At 34.1% G+C, this 23,968-nt stretch overlaps 1 protein-coding gene across 3 annotated transcripts in view; it reads left to right on the top strand.

Annotated features, from left to right (window-relative positions):
- LOC142233047 (lysosomal proton-coupled steroid conjugate and bile acid symporter SLC46A3) overlaps positions 1-21,479 on the top strand; it is a 53,091-nt gene extending 31,612 nt beyond the window's left edge. For all 3 annotated transcript variants that reach the window (XM_075303828.1, XM_075303827.1, XM_075303826.1), the window contains exons 2-5: positions 3,369-4,148; positions 13,044-13,382; positions 19,755-20,089; positions 20,162-21,479. In XM_075303828.1, the coding sequence (XP_075159943.1) occupies positions 3,384-4,148; positions 13,044-13,382; positions 19,755-20,089; positions 20,162-20,318 (1,596 nt within the window). In that variant the 5' untranslated portion in view covers positions 3,369-3,383 and the 3' untranslated portion in view covers positions 20,319-21,479. The remainder of the gene's footprint in view (positions 1-3,368; positions 4,149-13,043; positions 13,383-19,754; positions 20,090-20,161) is intronic.
- The last annotated feature ends 2,489 nt before the right edge of the window (positions 21,480-23,968 follow it).

The raw sequence follows: 23,968 nt of genomic DNA, 5'->3' as shown, positions 1-23,968 counted from the left end.
AGAACAATTCATCTCAAGAAATGGACCGGTAAGTTGGCCACCAAGATCATGCGATTTGACGCCTTTAGACTATTTTTTGTGGGGCTACGTCAAGTCTAAAGTCTACAGAAATAAGCCAGCAACTATTCCCGCTTTGGAAGACAACATTTCCGAAGAAATTCGGGCTATTCCGGCCGAAATGCTCGAAAAAGTTGCCCAAAATTGGACTTTCCGAATGGACCACCTAAGACGCAGCCGCGGTCAACATTTAAATGAAATTATCTTCAAAAAGTAAATGTCATGGACCAATCTAACGTTTCAAATAAAGAACCGATGAGATTTTGCAAATTTTATGCGTTTTTTTTTTTTAAAGTTATCAAGCTCTTAACAAATCACCCTTTAGTATACTCTCCGAAAGAGGTTTTGTTATATTGTAATGTGTGTGTATGTTTATGTTTGCAACAACCTCCATCGAAATCAGTCCGTGGTATACCTACGAATATTCTTACTCAGATCTAGTGTTACCTAATTTCGCTTTTTTCCCCTTTATTGTAAAAATACATTTTCGAACAGCGTTTTTAAGAAAGGTTCGTTCTCAAAAAAAGTAGATAACAAATCAAGTCATTAGTTTTCAATGTGAGAAAAAGTTAAAATAAATGTATATGCGCACATTTTTCAACCAAAATTGAAACTATCCATAATTTTAATTAAATTTTCGATAACTAATATCAGAATTAAGAGAATGCTAGGATATAGTACAATAGTAAAGCAAATATGAATGTCCTTACACTGAAAAAACATGCCCGGTTCCAAAGATTTTGTTTTTACTTTAACAGTTTGGGTATTAATTCCGAGCCAAATAAGCGGAGAATACAAGTAAGGAGCCACCGTGGTGCAATGGTTAGCATGCCCGCCTTGCATACACAAGGTCGTGGGTTCGATTCCTGCTACGACCGAACACCAAAAAGTTTTTCAGCGGTGGATTATCCCACCTCAGTAATGTTGGTGACATTTCTGAGGGTTTCAAAGCTTCTCTAAGTGGTTTCACTGGAATGTGGAACGCCGTTCGGACTCGGCTATAAAAAGGAGGTCCCTTGTCATTGAGCTTAACATGGAATCGGGCAGCACTCAGTGATAAGAGAGAAGTTCACCAATGTGGTATCACAATGGACTGAATAGTCTAAGTGAGCCTAATACATCGGGCTGCCACATAACCTAACCTAACCTAAGGATACTTTAAAGCAGTTCTCTTTTAAATTTGGGGGTTATGCACTTGCTTCTAGGAAGCAAATGTTAATTTATCATTTTTTTTAGATTTTTTCGTCAGTTGTTATCAAAATCCTTTAAAAACGAGTTAACGTCAATTTTATTTTCCATATTAAGGCTCGACTTCCAGTAGAAATTATGCTATGTTTCAAGTAAAAAGCGTCTTTAAAACAAAGTGATGAAAAACATGTCTTATTTTTTTAACGATTTTTTGCTTTGTAGGCAAGATGCAAAAAGGAAACAAATTTAAAGACAATTTTATTAATTTTAAAGAATTTTTCTTAATTATTAAAGTCACGTTGACTTTAAAAAAAATTTTATCTTTCATGTTGTGATACACATTTTTAAGTAAAATCACTTAATTATAAGTACATTACAACTTCATTCAAAAGTTTATTGACATTTGGACAAGGAAAAAAAAATATTTTAGAGAAATGCTAAGCAAAATTTGCATTCTTATTCTAAGGACATGAAATCTTTGACTTCACGACAATATTTTTTTCAGTGTAGAAAACTAAAAAATTAAATATAAATAAGATCGTTTAATTGCATTTATTTGGCGTTCATTACAAACATCTTTGTAGTAATACGGGATGAAATTGATCGAAAGTACTGCTGTTACTTTTACAACACATACTAGAGATATATTTTGACATTTGCCGTTTTTGAAAATAATTACTAAAAAAACACGTTGTGTTCTCCCCAATGTACGTACGTACAAAAATACATATCGTACATTTTAAACCTTTACTCACACTACACTAAGTACTAGCTATATTTGAAATTACCTACACAGTGTAATTTCAAAGTTACACATTTCATTCAAGTTATATTTTATTCGGAGCGGAGCGGTTTTTCATTTGAAAACCGCTCCGCTCCGGATTTTAGAAATGCCGCTCCCGCTCCGGCAAAAAAGGGCTTGCTCCGCTCCGCTCCGGATCCCTGTTTGGAACTGACACTTTACGAAAAAATCAAAACGAAACGCCAGAAAATTAATTTTTGGAACTTACATATAGAGAAGAGGATCATTTATCTGATTCTATTGTTTATGCGCCTGATTTATTATAAATAATAAATCGATTTCGAAATAATCCCCAAATTTATGAAAATTCCCCATCAAATCCCCCAAGTCCCAAACTCAAAAATTTCGTTTCTACCTACAAAAAAAAAAATATATCCTCAATCTGGGGAAAATCCCCGACACTGGCAACACTGCCTGTAGAGGTACCAGAGAGAATAAAAACACAAGAGGACGAAATTTCTCTTCTACAAAAAACAACAAATGTCAACAGTATAGATGTGCACGTGACACGAAATTGTCGTGACTCACGAAAATTTTCGTGATTCGTGCGTGAGTCGTGAATCACGCTCATGACAACAGCGTGAGTGTGCGTGATCCTGATGAACAAACCAAAATGTCGTGCATGAGCGTGAGTCACGAAAATAATATCTTCGTGAGTGTGCGTGAGTAACGAATTACACTCACGAAAATATTCCTGCTCACCAACATAAAACGCTTAAGAGTCAAATTCAATTACAATTTTAGTGACACCTGGGATGTTAAGAGTTTAATAACACTCTCGATTTTAATAATGCTCATGTTTTCAGACACTTCGGTAAGGGAAATTAATCATAAAATTATTCGTGAGACACGATATTTTTCGTGAGTCACGGTATTTTTCGTGAGTCACCAAAAAATATCGTGCGTGAGTGTGCGTGAGTATGATTTTTCAGTCGTGAGTGTGCGTGAGCGTGAGTAAACTATTACTCACGTGCACACATCTAGACTAACTTCCGTTTTAAACGAACGTGTAAAGCAGTGTTACCACACTCCAAGTAATACAATTAAGGATACCTTTAGTAAAAATTAATATGCAATCCATTGAGGAGAGTACATAAGATTCGGCCTGGCCCAACTTTCGACAATATATGTATGTTTGCTAAATATTTTTATTTTTTTTTATGGAGATATATGTAAAATTTCTATTGATGTTCTTATTAGAACAGATGTTAAACTATAACATGAATTTCTTATGTAGCAAACAGTTTTGTTTGCTTCACTGCATTGTCGACATTTCCTCAAATAAAATTAAAAATAATTGAAATTACTTGCATACTTTTAGGATAATAATACAGATATGGGAGTTGAAAATTATGGCGAAGAAATTCAAGCTACACAAAAACTACCACCGCCGCCGCCAGATGACGTTAGTAAATGTACTCGTTTTCGTAAAGCCATATTTTCACCATGGTACAAAGATATTTCCGTGGAACCCACAATGTTCCTGTATATGTTCGCCTTTATGATTACCTCTGTGGTGGAACAAGACTTCTTTCTACAAAAAGCCTGCCGAGTAAATAAAAATTATCCCGATGAAATTTGTGATCACATAAAGGAGAGTGAAAATGCAGAATATAAAAAAGAGGTACAAAAGACCACAGCATGGTTCTTACAGTGGGAATCGATATCGGCCCATGTATTCCCCATTATATTAGCATTATTTTTGGGCTCTTTTTCCGATCGAAGGGGTAGAAAGTTGCCTCTACTAATGGGTTTGGTGGGTAAATTTATCTACTCCTCCATGATAGTGGTCAATGCACGAATGAAATCATGGCCCGTCGAGTATATTCTGTATACAGCAACATTACCCAGCGCACTGACAGGAGCTGATGTGGCCATATTTGCTTCATGTTTTGCCTACATCTCGGACATCTCAACAATAAGGAATCGAACAATGAGGGTGACAATCTTGGATATTTGCTATTTGAGTGCTATGCCTACTGGAGTGGCTTTGGGTTCCTATTTATTCTATAATCATTTCAATCAATCATATGCGGATATGTTTACTCTCAATGCATCTCTGTTGGCAGCAGCAATCATTTACACTTTGATTGCTTTAAAGGTAAGTTTTCGAAAAATATTTTAATTTTTTTTTATATTGTAAAATGTGATATCTACCTCAAGCAGAAATTTTATTTAAGTGACGGTAATACAGTTCCACAATGTATTGTTTATGGTGGCAAAATGTACACAATCGATAACAATGCTTCAGGATAGCAAAAATTTTGCTAAGCTATTCTTTGTAAGTGTCGGTTCAAAACCTCAACTTTTTATTTAGGCTAATCGAAATAGTGTCCCATAGGATAGTGAGGCTTTTAACACACGGACGAGAAAGTCTGTTTTTCATATAACTCGGTGTAAAAATTATATGTTTGGAACTCAAATTTTTAGGTCAATATCTTTGGATAGAAGTAAACTTTTTTTCTTGAGTGCAAGCATATAATGTTCATAAACTAGCATGGGATGTTTGCGACATATATGTTAGAACATATTATGTTTGAGACATACATTTTTTTTAATATAATATGTTAGAATTCAAACATATAGTAATTTAGAAATTACCTATAAACATATATGTGTTTAAATGGAAGTAACCAATTGGCGCCTTCGCAGAGAATACAGATTGGTTGTGACCACCGAATTTATTGCCAACCTCCTTTTGGCAGTTGCAGCTTCTATAAGTTGGCAGTAGTGTCACCCGAATGATTCTGTTGACACAACTAATACCACATATGGTGTTGGTTGGGTCTGCCAACGATATTGGTTGTGACTACCTTCATCATTCGGTTGTGTTGCCCAACCTAAATAATACTCATGACTGAATTAGGTTAGGTTAGGTTAGGTGGCAGCCCGATGTATCAGGCTCACTTAGACTATTCAGTCCATTGTGATACCACAGTGGTGAACAGTGGATGATTGAATTAAAAATATATTAAAAAAAAAAACAAGTAAGGAAAGTCTAAAGTCGGGCGGTGCCGACTATATTATACCCTGCACCACTTTGTAGATCTAAATTTTCGATATCATATCACATCCGTCAAATGTGTTGGGGGCTATATATACAGGTTTGTCCCAAATACATACATTTAAATATCACTCGATCTGGACAGTATTTGATAGACTTCTACAAAATCTATAGACTCAAAATTTAAGTCGGCCAATGCACTAGTGTGGAACACAATGTTAGTAAAAAAATATGGGAAACATTTAAATCTGAAGCAATTTTAAGGAAACTTCGCCAAAGTTTATTTATGTTTTATCAGTCAATATATATGTGTTACAAGTTTAGGAAAATAAGACTCATTTTTACAACTTTTCGACTAAGCAGTGGCGATTTTACACGGAAAATGTTGGTATTTTGACCATTTTTGTCGAAATCAGAAAAACATATATATGGGAGCTATATCTAAATCTGAACAGATTTCAACCAAATTTGGCACGCATAGCTACAATGCTAAATCTACTCCCTGTGCAAAATTTCAACTAAATCGAGGTTAAAAATTGGCCTCTGTGGTCATATGAGAGTAAATCGGGCGAAAGCTATATATGGGAGCTATATAAAAATCTGAACCGATTTCAATCAAATTTGGCACGCATAGCTACAATGCTAAATCTACTCCCTGTGCAAAATTTCAACCAAATTGGGCCAAATCTCTGGCTATTAGAACCACATTAGTCCAAATCGGGCGAAAGATATATATGGGAGCTATATCTAAATCTGAACCGATTTCAATCAAATTTCGCACACTTAACTGCACTACTAATTGTACTTCTAGTGCAAAATTTCAAACAAATTGGGTCAAAACTCTGGCTTCTAGGACCGTATTAGTCCATATCGGGCGAAAGATATATATGGGAGCTATATCTAAATCTGAACCGATTTCAATCAAATTTTTCACACTTGACTATACGACTAAGTGTTATGTTTGTACAAAATTTCAAGCAAATCGGTATAAAACACTGGCTGCTGGGTCCATAGTAGTGCATATCGGGCGAAAGATATATATGGGAGCTATATCTAAATCTGAACCGATTTCTTCCAAAATCAATAGGCTTCTATTCTGACCCAAATTAGGAACATGTGCAAAATTTGAAGGCGATTGGACTTAAATTGCGACCTAGACTTTGATCACAAAAATGTGTTCACAGACAGACGGAAGGACGGACGGACAGACGGACATGGTTATATCGACTCAGGGACCCACCCTGAGCATTATTGCCAAAGACACCATGTGTCTATCTCGTCTCCTTCTGGGTGTTACAAACATATGCACTATAAAAAGTGAGTAAAGTAGAAAGACGGGCGGGGCCGACTATATCATACCCTAAACCACCCCTATATTGAAAATTGGGCCCTACATATATATGAGGTGGATATAAATCTGAACCGAGTTGGATGGAATTTGGCACACTTAAAGGGTGGTCCATCGGATTACTTTGTGGCAATTTTGACGCCGGTTAGTAAATGAACGAAATCTGACCCCATTCGTCGAAATAGGGCGATACATATATATGGGAGCTATATCTAAATTTGATCCGATTTCTTCCAAATTCAATAGCGTTCGCCCTTGTGCCCAAAAAACACCCTGTACCAAATTTCATCCAAATCGGTTAAAAATTGCGACCAGAATCCTGTAAACAACAAATACATGGACAGAGGGACGGACGGACACCAGCGCTAGATCGACTCAGGAGGTGATTCTGAGTCGATCGGAATATATTTTATGGGGTCTAAAATCAATATTTCTGGTAGGCATATTTTTTGGCCGATCACAGTTATTATACCCTGACCACTATGTGGCTTAGGGTATCATCAATTACTTCACAATTAAATATTATATTTTATTTTATTTTCACGGTAAAAAGACTGCTTTTCATATGTGTGGGTGTAAAAATTATATGTTTGGAACTGAAATTTTTTAACACAATATTTTTAAGTGCAAGCATATAATGTTCATAAACTAGCATAACATGTTTGGGGCATATAACAGGTTGGCTGATAAGTCCCCGGTCTAACAAAGAAAAATACATTTTTTGCCAAAATTCGTTTTTATTATTCAATATAGTTCCCTACAAGAGCGATGCAACGATAATAACGACCTTCCAATTTTTTGATACCATTTTGCTACACGCAGAGAAGAAACATGATTGTTACAATCATATTCGAAGAGCAAAATAATATGATAGGAGCTATATTACCATGTTAAATTTTCGCCTGCAACCATGTTGGCTCAGTGAACATGGTTCTAAGAAAAATAAAATTGTCCTCATCTAAAATGTTTTTATATTGATAAAAAATTGTTGTTTCCATTAAAAGACAATGGTCAGCATCTAAAATGTTATGGTGTTCGTCAAAAATGTTTTTCTTCCAGTTAAAAGAACATGGTCACAACCTAAAATGTTTTGATCTTTATGAAAAAATGTTTTCGTCGTCGAAAAAACGACGCCACTTGAGAATAGAAAACACAAAATTAACTTTATTTATTTGTTTTTATTTATTTTTAAACTAATGCATTGTTTATTTGTATTTATAATGTCGTGCAAGCAAACATCACATGTTTTTATACCCTGCGCCACACTGTGGAACAGGGTATTATAAGTTAGTGCATATGTTTGTAACACCCAGAAGGAGACGAAATAGACACATGGTGTCTTTGGCAATAATGCTCAGGGTGGGTCCCTGAGTCGATATAACCATGTCCGTCTGTCTGTGAACACATTTTTGTGATCAAAGTCTAGGTCGCAAGTTAAGTCCAATCGCCTTCAAATTTGGCACATGTTCCTACTTTGGGTTAGAATAGAACCCTATTTTTTATTTTGGAAGAAATCGGTTCGGATTTAGATATAGCTCCCATATATATCTTTCGCGCGATATGGACTTATATGGCCCCAGAAGCCAGATTTTTGGCCGAATTTGGTTGAAATTTTGCACTAGGAGTACAATTAGTAGTATAGTCAAGTGTGCAAAATTTGATTGAAATCGGTTCAGATTTAGATATAACTTCCATATATATTTTTCGCCAGATATGGACTTATATGGCCCCAGAAGCCAGAGTTTTGGCCCAATTTGGTTGAAATTTTGCACAGGGAGTAGATTTAGCATTGTAGCTATGTGTGCCAAATTTGGTTGAAATCGATTCAGATTAAAATATAGCTCCAATATATATCTTTCGCCCGATATGCACTTATATGGCTCCTGCCAGAGTTTTATCCCGATTAGCTTGAAATTTTGAACAAGGAGTACAATTGGTAGTATATTCATGTATGCCAAATTTGATTGAAATCGGTTCAGATGTAGATATAGCTTCCATATATATTTTTCGCCAGATATGGACTTATATGGCCCCAGAAGCCAGAGTTTTAGCCCAATTTGGTTGAAATTTTGCACTAGGAGTACAATTAGTAATATAGTCATGTGTGCCAAATTTGATTGAAATCGGTTCAGAGTTAGATATAGCTCCCATATATATGTTTTTCTGATTTCGACCAAAATAGTCAAAATACCAACATTTTCCTTGTTAAATCGCCACTGCTTAGTCGAAAAGTTGTAAAAATGACTCTAATTTTCCTGAACTTCTAATACATATATATCGAGCGATAAATCATAAATAAACTTTTGCGAAGTTTCCTTAGAATTGCTTCAGATTTAAATGTTTGCCATATTTACACCCTTCACCCCTACTGTGGTACAGGGTATAATAAGTTTGTGCATTTGTATGTAACGCCAAGAAATAGTGGTCATAGACCCATCTTTTAGTATATCGATCGGCTTAGAATTAAATTCTGAGTCGATTTAGCGATGTCCGTCTGTCTGTCTGTCTGTCCGTCTGTCTGTATATGTAATTTTGTGCACAAAGTACAGCTCGCAATTTAAGTCCGATCGTCCTCAAATTTGGCATAGTGCCGTTTCTTGGGACAGAGACAATCGCTATTGGTTTTGGAAAAAATCGTTTCAGATTTAGATATAGCTGCCATATATATTTATCCCCGATTTGGTCATAGTTAGCGTGTTTATCATCCGATTTTCTTGAAATACCGTACATCCAAATATTTTATGAATCTCGAAAATTTTGCAAAATATCAGCCAAATCGGTTCAGATTTAGATATAGCTCCCATATATATCTTTCATCCGATTTAGACTCATATGGCAACAGAGGCCAAAGTTTACTACCGATCTTCGTGAAATTTTGCACAGAGGGTAGAATTGACATTCCACCAATGCTTGGTAAATTTGATTGAAATCGGTTCAAATTTAGATATAGCTCCCATATATATCTTTCGTCCGATTTGAACTTGTATGGCCACAAAAGCAAGAGTTTTACAGTGATTTGCTTCAAATTTTGCACAAGGGTACGTTTAATAGTAACGTTAAGTGTGTCAAATTTTGTTAAAATCGGTTCAGATTTAGATATAGCTCACATATATATCTTTCGCCCGATTTGGACTTATATGGTCTCAAAAGCCAAAGTTTTGCCCTGGCTTACTTCAAATTTTGCACAAGTGGTACTTTTAACGATACTATTATATGTGCCAAATATGGTCAAAATCGATTCAGATTTAGATATAGCTCCCATATATATCATTCGTCCGATTTGAACTTATATGACCTCAAAATCCAGGGTTGTGCCGTGATTTGCTTCAAATTTCGCACAAGGAGTATCGGTAATTGTGCCAAATTTGGTTTAAATCGATTCAGATTTAGATATGGCTCCCATATATATCTTCCGTCCGATTCGCACTCATATGACCAGGGGGGCCAAAGTTATACTCCCATTTACGTGAAATTTCGCATAGATAGCAGAATTATAATTCTAACTATACATGTCGAATTTAGTAAAAATCGGTTCAGATTTTATATAGCTCCCATATATACGTACACCAGAGTTGGGGAAATATAGTAGACTGTTACACATTTTAGACCCATTTCCAATGGAAGTTTCCTCCAATTAACTGGATAGCGTTTGCCGATTTAAATTTTAATTCTAGAGATTTTGTAGAAGTAAAAAAATTGTCTCCTTTATATAGCTTCCAGCAAATGTGAAGTAGTTGATATGGTAACACAAATTTTGGCCTACATAGGGGTGAAGGGTATAATATAGTCGGCCCCGCCCGACTTTAGACTTTCCTTACTTGTTTTTTACTAAAATTGTGTTCCTCCCTAGTGCATTAGCCAACTTAAACTTTGAGTCTATAGATTTTGCAAAAGTCTATCAAATTCTGTCCAAATCGAGTGATATTTAAATGTATGTATTTGGGACAAACCTTTATACATAGCACCCAACACATTTGACGGATGTGATATGGTATCGAAAATTTAGAAAAAATGGATGGTCAGGTACATGATTTTCCCGACCATGTAATGGTCTCAAATTCTATCATTTAAATAATAGAACATGTTTGCGGCATTTTGACAAAATACATGGTTTTCGCGACAATTACATACTCTAGATAAGCATTAAATGGACGCGGCAATCGTGTCCAAACATGTTTTTTCTGTGCGTGTAGTACTCCTTCGGTTTTGCCTCAAAATAGGCCTCAGTTTCGGCGATCACCTCTTCATTGCAGCCAAATTTTTTCCCTGCGAGCATCCGTTTGAGGTCTGAGAACAAGAAAAAGTCGCTGGGAGCCAGACCTGGAGAATACGGTGGGTGGGGAAGCAACTCGAAGCCCAATTCATGAATTTTTGCCATCGTTCTCAATGACTTGTGGCACGGAGCGTTGTCTTGGTGGAACAACACTCATTTCTTCATCATATGGGGACGTTTTGCCGCGATTTCGACCTTCAAACGCTCCAATATATATGCTTGAAGCAGAATGTGTTTGGAGATATGTTGCAGAAGCGATTTTTTTTTGAGGGTGCAGGACGGGCCCAAAAACAGGGTAAAATCAGAAATTTGTAGAATACAGTTCAACTGAAGGGCGATTTTTATACCCTCCACCATAGGATGGGGGTATACTAACTTTGCCATGCTGTTTGTAACACATCGAAATATTGGCCTAAGACCCCATAAAGTATATATTCTGTGTCGTGGTGAAATTCTGAGCCGATCTAGCTATGTCCGCCCGTCCGTCTTTGGAAATCACACTAACTTCCAAACGAAACAAGCCATATCGGACCATCTGGGAGAAACAAATTTCATCTGATCCGGTTGGAACCTCGTATGTGGTGTCAGTGTATAGCCTCTAACAATCACGCAAAAATTGGTTCATATCGGTCCATAATTATACATAGCCCCCATACACTAAAAAAAGTGAACTCTCTATTTCACTAAATTCAATTTAACTTTATTTTAGTTCATGGAATTATTATGTTTGGAGAAAGTTTCCTCTACTCTAATAATTTTTTGTGTACGTTAGTTAAATTAACTAAAACCGAGGAAAGAAATATACTCCAATGAAGCATAAAGATGAACTAAATTCGTGTCTTCCACAAAATAGTCCAGAATTTCTTTAAATTTGTAAATTTTACTACAAATTCGTTCATCATGAACTTCGTATGTCACTAAAGACATTCTTGCAATTTTGAACTCCAATTTTTTCCTCCAAACTACAAAATTTTCCTTAAAAAAGTGAAAAACTTAATTATGTCTAATAAATATTCTTGAATTTGTCGAAAAATATTTACTTATTTTTATGACATCGGCGTGATGCCAGCGTTTGTTATACCGTTTAGTTAAAATTTTCTAAAAATATTCAAAATTTTCTAAAATTAATCGAAAATTTCTTCCTGGTGGGTTCACTGTTTTTTCAGTGTATAAACCAATCCCCTGGATTTGACTTGCGGAGCTTCCTCGAGGTCAAAATTCATCCGATCCGGTTTAAATTTGGTATGTCGTATTTGCATATGGTCTCTAATAACCATGCAAAAATGTACTCATATAGGCCCATAATTATATATAGCCCCCATATAAACTGATCCCCAGATTTGATTTTCGGAGCCTCTTGGAGGTGCAAATTTCATCCGGGTCGGTTTAAATTGGATGAGTGGTGTTAATATATGGCCTCTAACAACTATGCAAAAATTAGTCACAATCGATATATAATATATATAGGATCCACAAAAACCGATCCCCAGATTTTACATCCTCTTGGAGGAGCAAATTTCATGCGATCCGGTTGAGATTTAGATCTCTAATAACCGTGCTTATAGTCTTCTCTACATAAACCGATCAAGAACATAATTTTTTAACCCATATGAAGGCAATTAATCTGCCTTCATATGGGTTAAGGCAACCCCAGTAATTCGATTGTAATTGACAGTAGATCTAAGATCCGGCTTGGCCGAACTTACTGCTGTATATACTTGTTTGTTATAAGTTCTTAAAGTACCACCAAGTTGGACAGAAAGGAAAAAAATTAAATGTTCACCTTGTTACAAACATTTAGAAAAATAACGTTACTTTTTCAAAATTAGCTAAATTTTATTTTTTGAATGGAAAACTAATGGTGTCTTCTTTTCTGAAAAAAAATGTTTTACCTTTATTTTGTCTGTACAGAATGCGCATTTTTAAAATGTTGCCAATAACATAAACAAATGCTATCATTTCAGCGTGCAGAAAAGAATTCAAAGGAGCAATCAGGGCAATCGCAGCACTCTCGTTTTTCGGCAGTGCTGAATGTGTTCCCAATTTGCCTATACGCGTGGCACTATTTTCACAACAGAATTCGAAGCCTTTTCGCACCTTTGCTTGTTTTTTTTTTTAGTAAAGCACCTAAAAAATACATTTTCCGGGCAAAATGCAAAAAAGTGCGCATTTTGTACAAGAAAAGAAAACACCATAACATAAATAGGAAAAGAAATCTCCACTTTTCCAAAACATTTGCTCTTTTTAGGCTCAATACTTAACAGACTACCCTCGTATCATACTAAATTTATATCGCACCACACAAACGAATTATAATTTCACACATGTCAAGAAATAATTGTAAATTATATTGTTTTGTTTTCTTTAACAGTGGCAAACTACAGAAAAACAACGTTCTCTACGAGAGCTTAGCTGTTGTGGTTTCTTTGGGGAATTTTTCGACAAGCAACATGTTGTGGACTCTATAGCTGTGCTGGTCAAAAAACGTTCAGGAAACCGTAGAGCATTTTTGATAATTCTTCTCATCTCAATGGCTCTGTATACATTCCAACGGGATGAGGGACAATATTTGTACATATATACCGCCTTTAAATTCCAATGGGGTGTTGATGTTTACAGCACCTTCAAGACTGTGAAATCATCGGCCTTTGTCATAGCAATGTTGGTTGCAGTTCCTATAATGAATAAATCATTCAAATGGAAAGATACGGTAAGTTAATAATTTATGTGAAATTTGCTAATTTGTTTCCGATATAATTTTATAGATTAATTTATTGCTTATTGTATTTAAATTATTATAATTTACACGGAAGAAAAAGTGTGTGTGTGTTTTTTATATGTTTGGATACAAACATAATATGTTTGTGCCAAAAATTTTTTACACAATATGTGTGGATACAAAAACATTGTGTTTGAATTATGTTTGGAATCCATATGTTAATATGTTACAACATAATATATTTAGGTGAATACATTTATTAATACAAATAATGTTTGTAAAAAAAACGACCAAACACAATATGTTTAATTGTTAAATTGACAGCGAAAAATATTATTTTTCATTTCGGAGATAGTACTCTTCTATATCCTATACCTTTATTATTTACGCCGTTTTTGCAGCTAAGCCCTGGGCATTACGTACAAAAACCTACACTAATAGAAAAAATTACGTTCCATAGTCGTGAACGTACGGTGAAAAAATGAAACGGAAACGTTCACAAAACATCAAAACGGAATGTTCACAATTTCGTCCACGGGGGTTCACGATTTCATGAACGGCATTCGTTTTTCTTTGGTCATGAGTCTTAAAATAATCGTTAGGCGTTATTATGGCAACTCCCTCGGTGGTGCAATGTGCTACGGCGACTGTTAACGCGTATAGTGCAGAAAACACAGGTTCGAGTCACGGTAGCGGATCGGTCCATATCGGTCCACTTTTACGTATAGCCCCCATATAAACGGACCCTCAAATTTGGCTTGCGATTGCTCTAAGAGAAGCAAATTTCATCCGATCCGGCTGAAATTTGGTACATGGTGTTAATATATGGTCTCTAACAACCATGCAAAAATTGATCCATATCGGTCCACTGTTACGTATAGCCCCCATATAAACGGACCCCCAAATTTGGCTTGCGATTGCTCTAAAAGAAGTAAATTTCATCCGATCAGGCTGAAATTTGGTACATGGTGTTAGTATATGGTCTCTAACAACCATTCAAAAATTGGTCCACATCGGTCCATAAATATATATAGCCCCCATATAAACCGATCCCCAGATTTGGCTTGCGGAGCCTCAAAGAGAAGCAAATTTCATCCGATACGGCTGAAATTTGGTACGTGGAATTAGTATATGGTCTCTCAAAACCATGCAAAAATTGGTTCATATCGGTCCATAATTATATATAGCCCCCATATAAACCGATTCCCAGATTTGGTTTGCGGATCCTCTAAGAAAACCAAATTTTATCCGATCCGGCTGAAATTTGGTACATGGTATTAGTATATGGTCCATGTAAAAATTGGTTCACATCGGTCCATAATTACATATAGCCCCTATATAAACCGATCCCCAGATTTGAACTCCGGAACCACTTGGACGAGCAAAATTCATCCGATCCGGTTGAAATTTGCAACGTGGTGTTAATACAACCATGCCAAAATAGGTCTATATCGGCCGTTCCCCAATCACACAAAAATTGGTCCATATCGGTTCATAATCATGCTTGCCACTCGAGCAAAAATAATCTAGCAAAATTTTATTTCTATAGAAAATTTTGTCGAAATTTTATTTCTATAGAAAATTTTGGCAAAATTTTATTTCTGTAGAAAATGTCAAAATTTTAATTTTATAGAGAATGTTGTCCAAATTTTAAATCTTTCGAAAATTTTGTAAAAATTTTATTTCTATAGAAAATATTGTCAAAATATTACTTCTATAGAAAATTTTGTCCAAATTTTACTTCTATAAAAAATGTTGTCAAAATTTTATTTTGTCAAAATTTTATTTTTATAGAAAATTTTGTCAAACTTAATTATATACGTATTTAATCGGCCGTTTTAAGTTTAATATATACCACGTATGGACTACGTGGTATATATTACGGTATTAGGAAGTTTTAAGATACCTTGTCATCAGCAAAAGTTTCCGCAACCCAAGTAATTCGATTGTGGATGACAGTCTTCAGTAGAAGTTTCTACGCAATTCATGGTGAGGGTACATAAGCTTCGTCCTGGCCAAACTTACGGCCGTATATACTTGTTTTTAATTTTGTTTATTAATTCGTAACCACAACGTTTTCAGATCGTGAACGCTGGTTGTTATTTCGACAACGCATGGTGTCATTTTATCGTTGTCAGATTGACACCGCCTGTCCTCCGTTTGACACCACATGTGTGTTGATTCACTTTCATGAACGAATCGTTTTGAAATGAGCACGCCGTGCATGATTTTTTTCTATGAGTGTAGAAGTGATTATGTTTGAGAGATCACATTTTTTTAAATGTAATTCCTCTGTATGTCAGAGAATCAACCCAGCGGCGTAGTCCATGTGCTTGGAAGACCTCCTTCCAGGTCTGTCTAGGCATTGTAGAGGCCTGCTCAGGACATAGAGGGCAATGCCTTCATTGTAGCTTCCATAGAAATGCCTTCACAAGCTCCCTCACCAGAAGCAGTTCTACAGTGGTGTATATTAGAATTCGTTTTATTTTTATTTTTGGCACGAGTGGCAGTTGCCTCAACACAAACACAAATTTTTATTTAAATGAAACTTGTTGTTTGTGTTGAAGCAACAGTGCTGCAACTCGTGCCAAAAATAGTCTACCAATTTTTTAAGAAAAATTTACCAACTAAACAAAAACGTATTTTAAAATTTGTCAAAATTTTATTTCTATAGAAAATTTTGCCAAAATGTTATTTCTATAGAAAGTTTTGTCAAAAATTTCTATAGAATATATTTCAAAATCTTTGTTTATATAGAAAATTTTCCCAAAATTTTTATTTCTATAAAAAAAATGTTAAAATTTTTATTTCTATATAAAGTTTTCTTAAAATTTTATTTCTATAGAAAATTTTCTCAAAATTGTATTTTTATAGAAAATTTTATTTCTATAGAAAATTTTGTCAAAATTTTATTTCTATAGAAAATTTTGTCAAAATTTTATTTCTATAGAAAATTTTGTCAAAATGTTATTTTAATAGAATATTTTTTTTTAAATCTTTATTTCTATAGAAAATTTTCTCAAAATTTTTACTTCTATAAAAAAATTCTTAAAATTTTATTTCTATAGACATTTTTTTCTAATTAATTTTTAATTGAAATTTCTTCAATAACAGAAATGACAGTATCAATTAAAAAATTAATTGAAAGACAGTTAAAAATTTAATTGATCCAATTATTTTTATTTATATAGACATTTTTCTCTAATTATTTTTTAATTGAAATGTCTTCAATAACAGAAATGACAGTATCAATTAAAAAATTAATTGAAAGACAGTTAAAAAATTAATTGATCCAATTAAAAAATTAACTAATACTATTGAGTTTTGTGATTGATTTTTGTTTCAATTAAAAAATTTGTTGAATCAATTACATTTTTAATTGAATAGTTTTTAAAACTCAATTAAGTCTTTAATTGGAAAAATTTCCGTAAAATTTTTTTCTGTGTATAGAAAATTTTCTCAGAAATTAATTTCTACAAGAAATTTTCTCAAAGTTTTATTTTTATTGAAAATTCTTCAAAAATTTTATTTTTATAGAAAATTTTGTCAACATTTTATTTCTATCGACAACTTTCTCAAAATTTTATTTCTATTAAACAATTTTGTCAAAACTTTATTTCTATAGAAATTTTAATTTCTATAAAAAAAAAATTCTTAAAATTTTATTTCTGTAGAAAATGTTCTCAAAAATATATGTCTATAGAAATTTGCTCTAAATTTTATTTCTAAAGAAAATGTTCTCAAAATTTCATTTCTATAGAGGATTTTGTCAAAATTGTATTTCTATATATAGAAAATTAAAGTACCTCTTAGGTTAGGCTAGGTTAGGTGGCAGCCCGATGTATCAGGCTCACTTAGACAATTCAGTCCGTTGTGATACCACAGTGGTGAACTTCTCTCTTATCACCGAGTGCTGCCCGATTCCATGTTAAGCTCAATGGCAAGGACCCTCTTTTTTATTGAAAGTTCTATACAAAATTTTATTTCTATACAAAATTTTGTCAACATTTTATTTCTATCGATAAATTTCTCAAAATTTTATTTCTATTAAACAATTTTGTCAAAACTTTATTTCTATAGAAAATTGTATTTCAATAAAAAATTTTTTAAAATTGTATTTCTATAAAAAATTGTCTAAAAATGTTATTTCTGTAGAAAATGTTCTCAAAAATGTATGTCTATATTTAGAAATGTTTCTCTAAATTTTATTTCTATAGAAAATGTTCTCAAAATTTTATTTCTATAGAGGAGTTTGTCAAAATTGTATTTCTATATATAAAAAATTGAAGTACCTCTTAGATTAGGTTAGGTTAGGTGACAGCCCGATGTATCAGGCTCACTTAGACTATTCAGTCCATTGTGATACCACAGTGGTGAACTTCTCTCTTATCACTGAGTGCTGCCCAATTTCATGTTAAGCTCAATTGCAAGGGCCCTCTTTTTTATAGCCGAGTCCAAACGGCTTTCCACATTCCAGTGATACCACTTACAGAATCCTTTAACACTCAACAGCTGGGATAATCCACCGCTGTAATTTTTTTTGGTGTTCGGTCGAAGCAGGAATTGAACCCACGACCTTGTGTATGCAAGGCGGGCATGCTAACCATTGCACCATAGATAAAGTTCAGCGTATGGCGTGTTTGTGTATTTCAGGCGCATTCAGCAAGACAGGAACAAATTCCCTTAATGTCATGCTGCATCTATTGCCTATAGACATTTTGGCCAAACAGTCAGCTGCAACAACGGCTGTGCGGTTGCGCGAGCTATCGCTGTGGTCGGAAAAAGGTTACGGTCACAGTTCGGTCCTCAAAATAATGCCAGACGTGCCTAACGTAGTGGATTACACTTTGGCGAGTCCACTTTTCGACAAAAAGTTTGAGACTCTAATCCCCAACAGTGAGGCGTGGTGCACACAGACCCCGGGGAATAAAGAATATATAGATTTCTACACTAATGGCTCCAAATTGGATGGACAAGTGGGGTTCGGAGTATATTCTAATGATCTGGAACTTCGAATAGCGAAAAGATTACCTAATCACTGTAGTGTTTTTCAGGCTGAAATATTAGCAATAAGTGAGGTGGCGAATTGGCTGAGAAGTAATGTTCCAAAAAATGTGGGCATTAATATATACTCAGACAGTCAACCTGCAATAAAATCCTTGGACTCTGTGTTCCTCAACTCGAAAACGGCCATCGACTGCCGCAAATCTCTCAATGAGATGGCTGAGCAGTACAATATTCATCTAATATGGGTGCCTGGCCATAGGAACATACCGGGGAACTGCGAAGCGGTAAGGCTAGGGACTACCTTACATATTCCAGGGGAACTAGAATTTGTTGGTATGCCCCTAGCTACCTGCAAGCTCATACTGCGTGAGAAGGCTGTTATGATGGCAAATGTTCGATGGGAGAATTGCAAGGGTCGTAACGACACAAAGCAAATATGGCCCCATTTCAACTTAAACCGCACACTAGATATGCTATTGTTCTCGAGACGTCAGATATCACTCCTGATATCTGCTATAACGGGTCGCTGCCTGATAGGCGATTTTGCAAAAACTATTGGCGCGAAGTATAATGACTATTGTATGAGCTGTCACGGTGCGGAGGAAAAAGAATCAATTAAACACCTCTTGTGTGAGTGTCCTGCATTTTGTGTAAAGCGCAAGCAACTTTTAGGAGCATATACCTTCAGATTACTGGCGGATCTGGAAAACGTTAACTTAAGCAGTCTGCTAATGTTTTTGGAACAATCTGGTTGGTTCAGCGAAGAAAAATAATCGAGAAGGTTCAGCGGTTAAAACTAGAAGTGTCCATATGTAATAGGCACTTTTAGTTAATGTGGTATCACAATGGACTGAATAGTCTAAGTGAGCCTGAATCTTAATCGGGCTGCCACTTTAACCTAACCTAACCTAACCATTGCACCACGGTGGCACCCAAGTACCTCTTAGTTGGAGAGAAAGATTTTGAAAAATGTACCAAAACATCATAAATTCTACCAATCTAAACAACTGTTTAGAAACCGGCATTAACTTCTTGAGGCCTTAAAAAGAGACATGCTTAGAGTGAAACATAATATGTATGCCCAGTACAAACAATTGTTTATTTGCACAAATTCTGAAAATATATATGTTTGAAGCAGAATTAGGTTAGGAGGCAATTTTGTTTTAAGGGTGTTGGTGTTGGTGTTGCAAACATATGCCTTGTTCCACTGTGTGACGCAGGCTATAAACACCACCGGTTGAAGAACTCTGGTATCCACATTAGTGTACATAGTTTAAATAATTTTTCAATATTTAAATTAAGCTCATTCCAATTTGTTTTCATGTTTTATTTGTTTGTTTTTCTTTGCTTTTTCAGACTATTATCTTCATTGGAGCTTGGGCTCATGCAACAGCCCGCCTTTTCTATTATTTTGCAAATACTGGCGAATTATTCTATGCCGGAGCATTAATATGCAGTTTGGGACCTATAGTTGGTCCCATGATCCGTTCGATGACATCAAAAATTGTTCCGCTATCGGAGAGGGGAAAAGTTTTCGCCTTGCTTTCAGTATGCGACAATGCTGTGCCATTTATTAGTGGAGTATGTTACTCGCAGGTGTATCGGGCGACATTAAATGACGATGGCAAAGGTGGAGGAGGAGTCTTCCTATTAACTATTGCCACACAGATGGCAGTTTTCTTTTTGATATTGTGAGTTAATCCCATTATCATTTTTATTTAGTTGATTTTGTTTTATTTTTTTTTTTTTCCATTTATTCCTAGATCTATACACATCGCCTTGGGCAATAATACCCTTGAAGTTCCTGAGATAAATGAGACAGAACAAACAATTATTAGTGCTAACGTTGTCACAGAAAATTCTTCCACTCTTACAGTGGCCACAATTACGGCCAATGAAAGGTCAAATGATAACATTTAGCAGTATTACAATTAAATAATTGTCTAAGATTTTCTGTAAAAGGCTTGTGAAACTTGCATTATGTTTATATTTATACCACAATCAAAAATATACAAATTGGTTGCCTCGTACATGCACCGAAAAATATATTTACGTGATACTAAAGATTACGCAAACTAAATTTCCACAATATTAAGGATAAATTTCTTTTAAAAATAATGAAATTTTTATTGTTGTTTTGATTTCATCTTAAAACCACACTGCAAAAAATATTGCCCTGCGGTCAAAGATTTCATGTCTTTAAAATACGAATGCAAATTTTGCTTAGCATAGAAGATGAATTTCTCTAATATAAAGTTTTTTTCCTTGTCCAAAAGTCGATAAACTTTTCAATGAAGTCGTATTGTCCTTATAATTAAGTGATTTCACTTAAAAATGGGTATCATAACATGAAAGAAAAAATGTTTGTGCTAAGGTCAACTTGACCTTAATAATTCAGAAAAATTCTTTAAATTTAATGAAATTGTCTTTAAATTTGTTGTCTATTTGCATTTTGACTACAAAGCAAACAATCGTTCAAATATAGCATGTTTTTCAACACTTCATTTTAAAGACGTTTTTTGCTTAAAACATAGCATAATTTCTACTAGAAGTCTAGTCTTAATTTGGAAAATAAAGTTGTCGTTAACTCGTTTTTAAAGGACTTTGATAGCATATAAAGTAAAAAAACTGAAACAGCGAAAAATTAAAATTTCCTTCCTAGAAGCAAGTACACAAAACCCAAATTTAAAAGAGAATTGTGTCTTAAAAGTATCCTTACTTGTATTCTCCGCTTCTTTGGCTCGCAATCAATATCAAAATTTGTAAAGTAAGCACAAAATCTTTGTAACCGGGCATGCTTTTGTTTCAGTGTATGTATGTTTGTCAAATTTATTTGGACAAGTCCCTGTAGAGTGCAAAATAGTTGGATGTACGGTCGTTTCGGAATCACCACATTTCTCATCAGCATCCTCTACTTGCAGCAAAACTATCAACCAATTAACAGAATAAATTCGGGTAGAGTAAATTACACTTTAACCTTCCGAAAAAAGGTTTTTGATAGTCGGCCTTTGCCTCAATAAATTTTTGTACAAACATCTCCCTTTTCCTTACAGTAGAATAAAGTTTATAGTCTTAACTTCAGTTGGCAATCAAATTTTCTAAAAAACAGACGTAATCACTCTCTACAATTTTTTGATTATTTCTTAAAATACTTTAATATCCCCGTCGAAGACTAACGATGTTAGTCGAAATATTGGAGAATAAAGTAAACAAGTAATCAAAAATCGTAAAAAGGATTTTTTATTAAAAGGACCTCAAGCCGAAATAATAATAAAATAAATTAGAACAACAGGTCAAAAAACGAATGACATACTTCAAAAAAAAATTTACAGCAACAAATTTTGGAAATTTGCATCCCTCCGTTAAAGTGCTATCTCTTTAAAAAGAAACATTTGTTTGTTTTAAGGAAATCGTCCTTAAATTAATTGAAATATTAAATCTTTAGATTTAAGATAAAACGCTTCAAATATATGCTAAGATTTATTTTTGAGGATTTTGTATCTTTGCTTTAAAGTTTTTTTGGAAATACGAATTGTTTGGGCTTTGAAGTATCTGTCAATACCAAAATCCTTAACGGAAGGTCAAAATCTTTGGATCTAAGTACATTTTTTTGAGCGTGGATAAAAGATAATTAACTTTTTCCGAAGCGAAGATGTCTTTTGGATGTCTGTATATTTAAGGACAAATAAAACTTGGTAGACACAAACTCTAGGAACAAATTTCAATTTCATTGCCTTCGATCCTGCATTGTTGAAAAAAAACTTCATAATATTAACGAAATATGTTATTAAAATTTAACCAAAAAAAAAAAATGTAAATATAATTGAAATTATTAAACGAGGAAACCATTGGTACTCCTAATTAAGTTTTTCGTTGTATTAATGAACGTGCGAAAACCAAACAGGTAATCGAGCACTCAAAACACAGTGAACCAAACAGGAAGAACAATTTTGTTTCTTTTTAGAAAATATTGGTTAAATTTCGAAATTGCAACTGTATATATATATATATATATATATATATATATATATATATATATATATATATATATATATATATATATATATATATATATATATATATATATATATATATATATATATATATATATATATATATATATATATATATATATATATATATATATATATATATATATATATATATATATATATATATATATATATATATATATATATCTACGACGTTCTCTGTGACTGATATATCTATGTTATCAAAATAGAATTAAGAAATCATTTGGCAAATTTTTTATGAGAATTTAATTGAATTTAAGTATTAAAATATAATAATAATATAATCGTATAAGCCCTTAGAATTTGATGTATATTTTCTGCATATATATCTATATAATATACATATAAAATAGTTTATAAATCTCAAAAAATAATAAAATAAATTCAAGTCTGAATTCATCAGAAAATTGAACTCAATTTTTTCTGCTTTAGTTCACATTGAACTTAAGCGTATGGTCACTCAACATAATACACACGTTTAGTTCAAACAATTACATACAGCACTAAGTTCGGCCGGGCCGAATCTTAAATACCCACCACCATGAACAAAATATTAGGGTTTCCTTTGAAATTTCAGGAGGGCTTGAGGACTTGAGGACACTCCCCGAAGATAAATTTAAAGATTTCACCTATGAGGACTATATCAGATTCTGGATTTATAAGAACCATTTGTGTTTGCATTTTAGAGGAATCATTAACATCTCTTGTAAATGTGCAAGAAAATTATAAAATAACGTCTTGATTTGAAATCTTAAATCTGTAGAAGTAAAATCGTACATTGAGTTTCAAGCAATTTTCATGATCAGTGCGCCTTCTACACCCTCAAGAAGTGAAGTCGGTCTATATGCAGGCATTACCAAATGGACCGATAAAACCTTAATCCGATACACGTTTTTGTGAGCCTAAAATACCAGAATATTTACAATTTCAGGCAAATCAGATAAAAATTACGGTTTCTAGAAACCCAAGGAGTTAAATAGGGATATCGTTCTTATGGGGGCTATACTAAAATATGGACCGATACTCACCGTTTTCGACACACCTCTTTATGACCCGAAAATACCTCTAGATTTCCAATTTCAGGCAAATAGGATAAAAACTTCGGATTCTAGAAGCCCAAGAAGTAAAATCGGGAAATCGGTTTATATGGGGGCTTTACCAAAATATGGACCGATACTCACCATTTTCGGCACACCTCTTTATGACCCGAAAATACCTCTAGATTTCCAATTTCAGGCAAATAGGATAAAAACTTCGGATTCTAGAAGCCCAAGAAGTAAAATCGGGAAATCGGTTTATATGGGGGCTATACCAAAATATGGACCGATACTCACCATTTTCGGCACACCTTTTTATGGTCCTAAAATACCTCTAGATTTCCAATTTCAGACATATACGATAAAAACTACGGTTTCTGTAAGCCCAAGATCCCAAATCGTGAGATCGGTCTATATGGGGGCTATACCAAAATATTGACCGATACTCACAATTTTTGGCACACGTTTTTGTGGTCCTACAATACCTCTAGATTTCCAA

This window comes from Haematobia irritans, chromosome 4, assembly GCF_050003625.1.
Source record: "Haematobia irritans isolate KBUSLIRL chromosome 4, ASM5000362v1, whole genome shotgun sequence".
In the NCBI taxonomy this organism is placed as follows: domain Eukaryota; kingdom Metazoa; phylum Arthropoda; class Insecta; order Diptera; family Muscidae; genus Haematobia; species Haematobia irritans.
The sequence above is the reverse complement of the archived record's forward strand: the minus strand, read 5'-3'. Positions and strand labels throughout refer to the sequence as shown.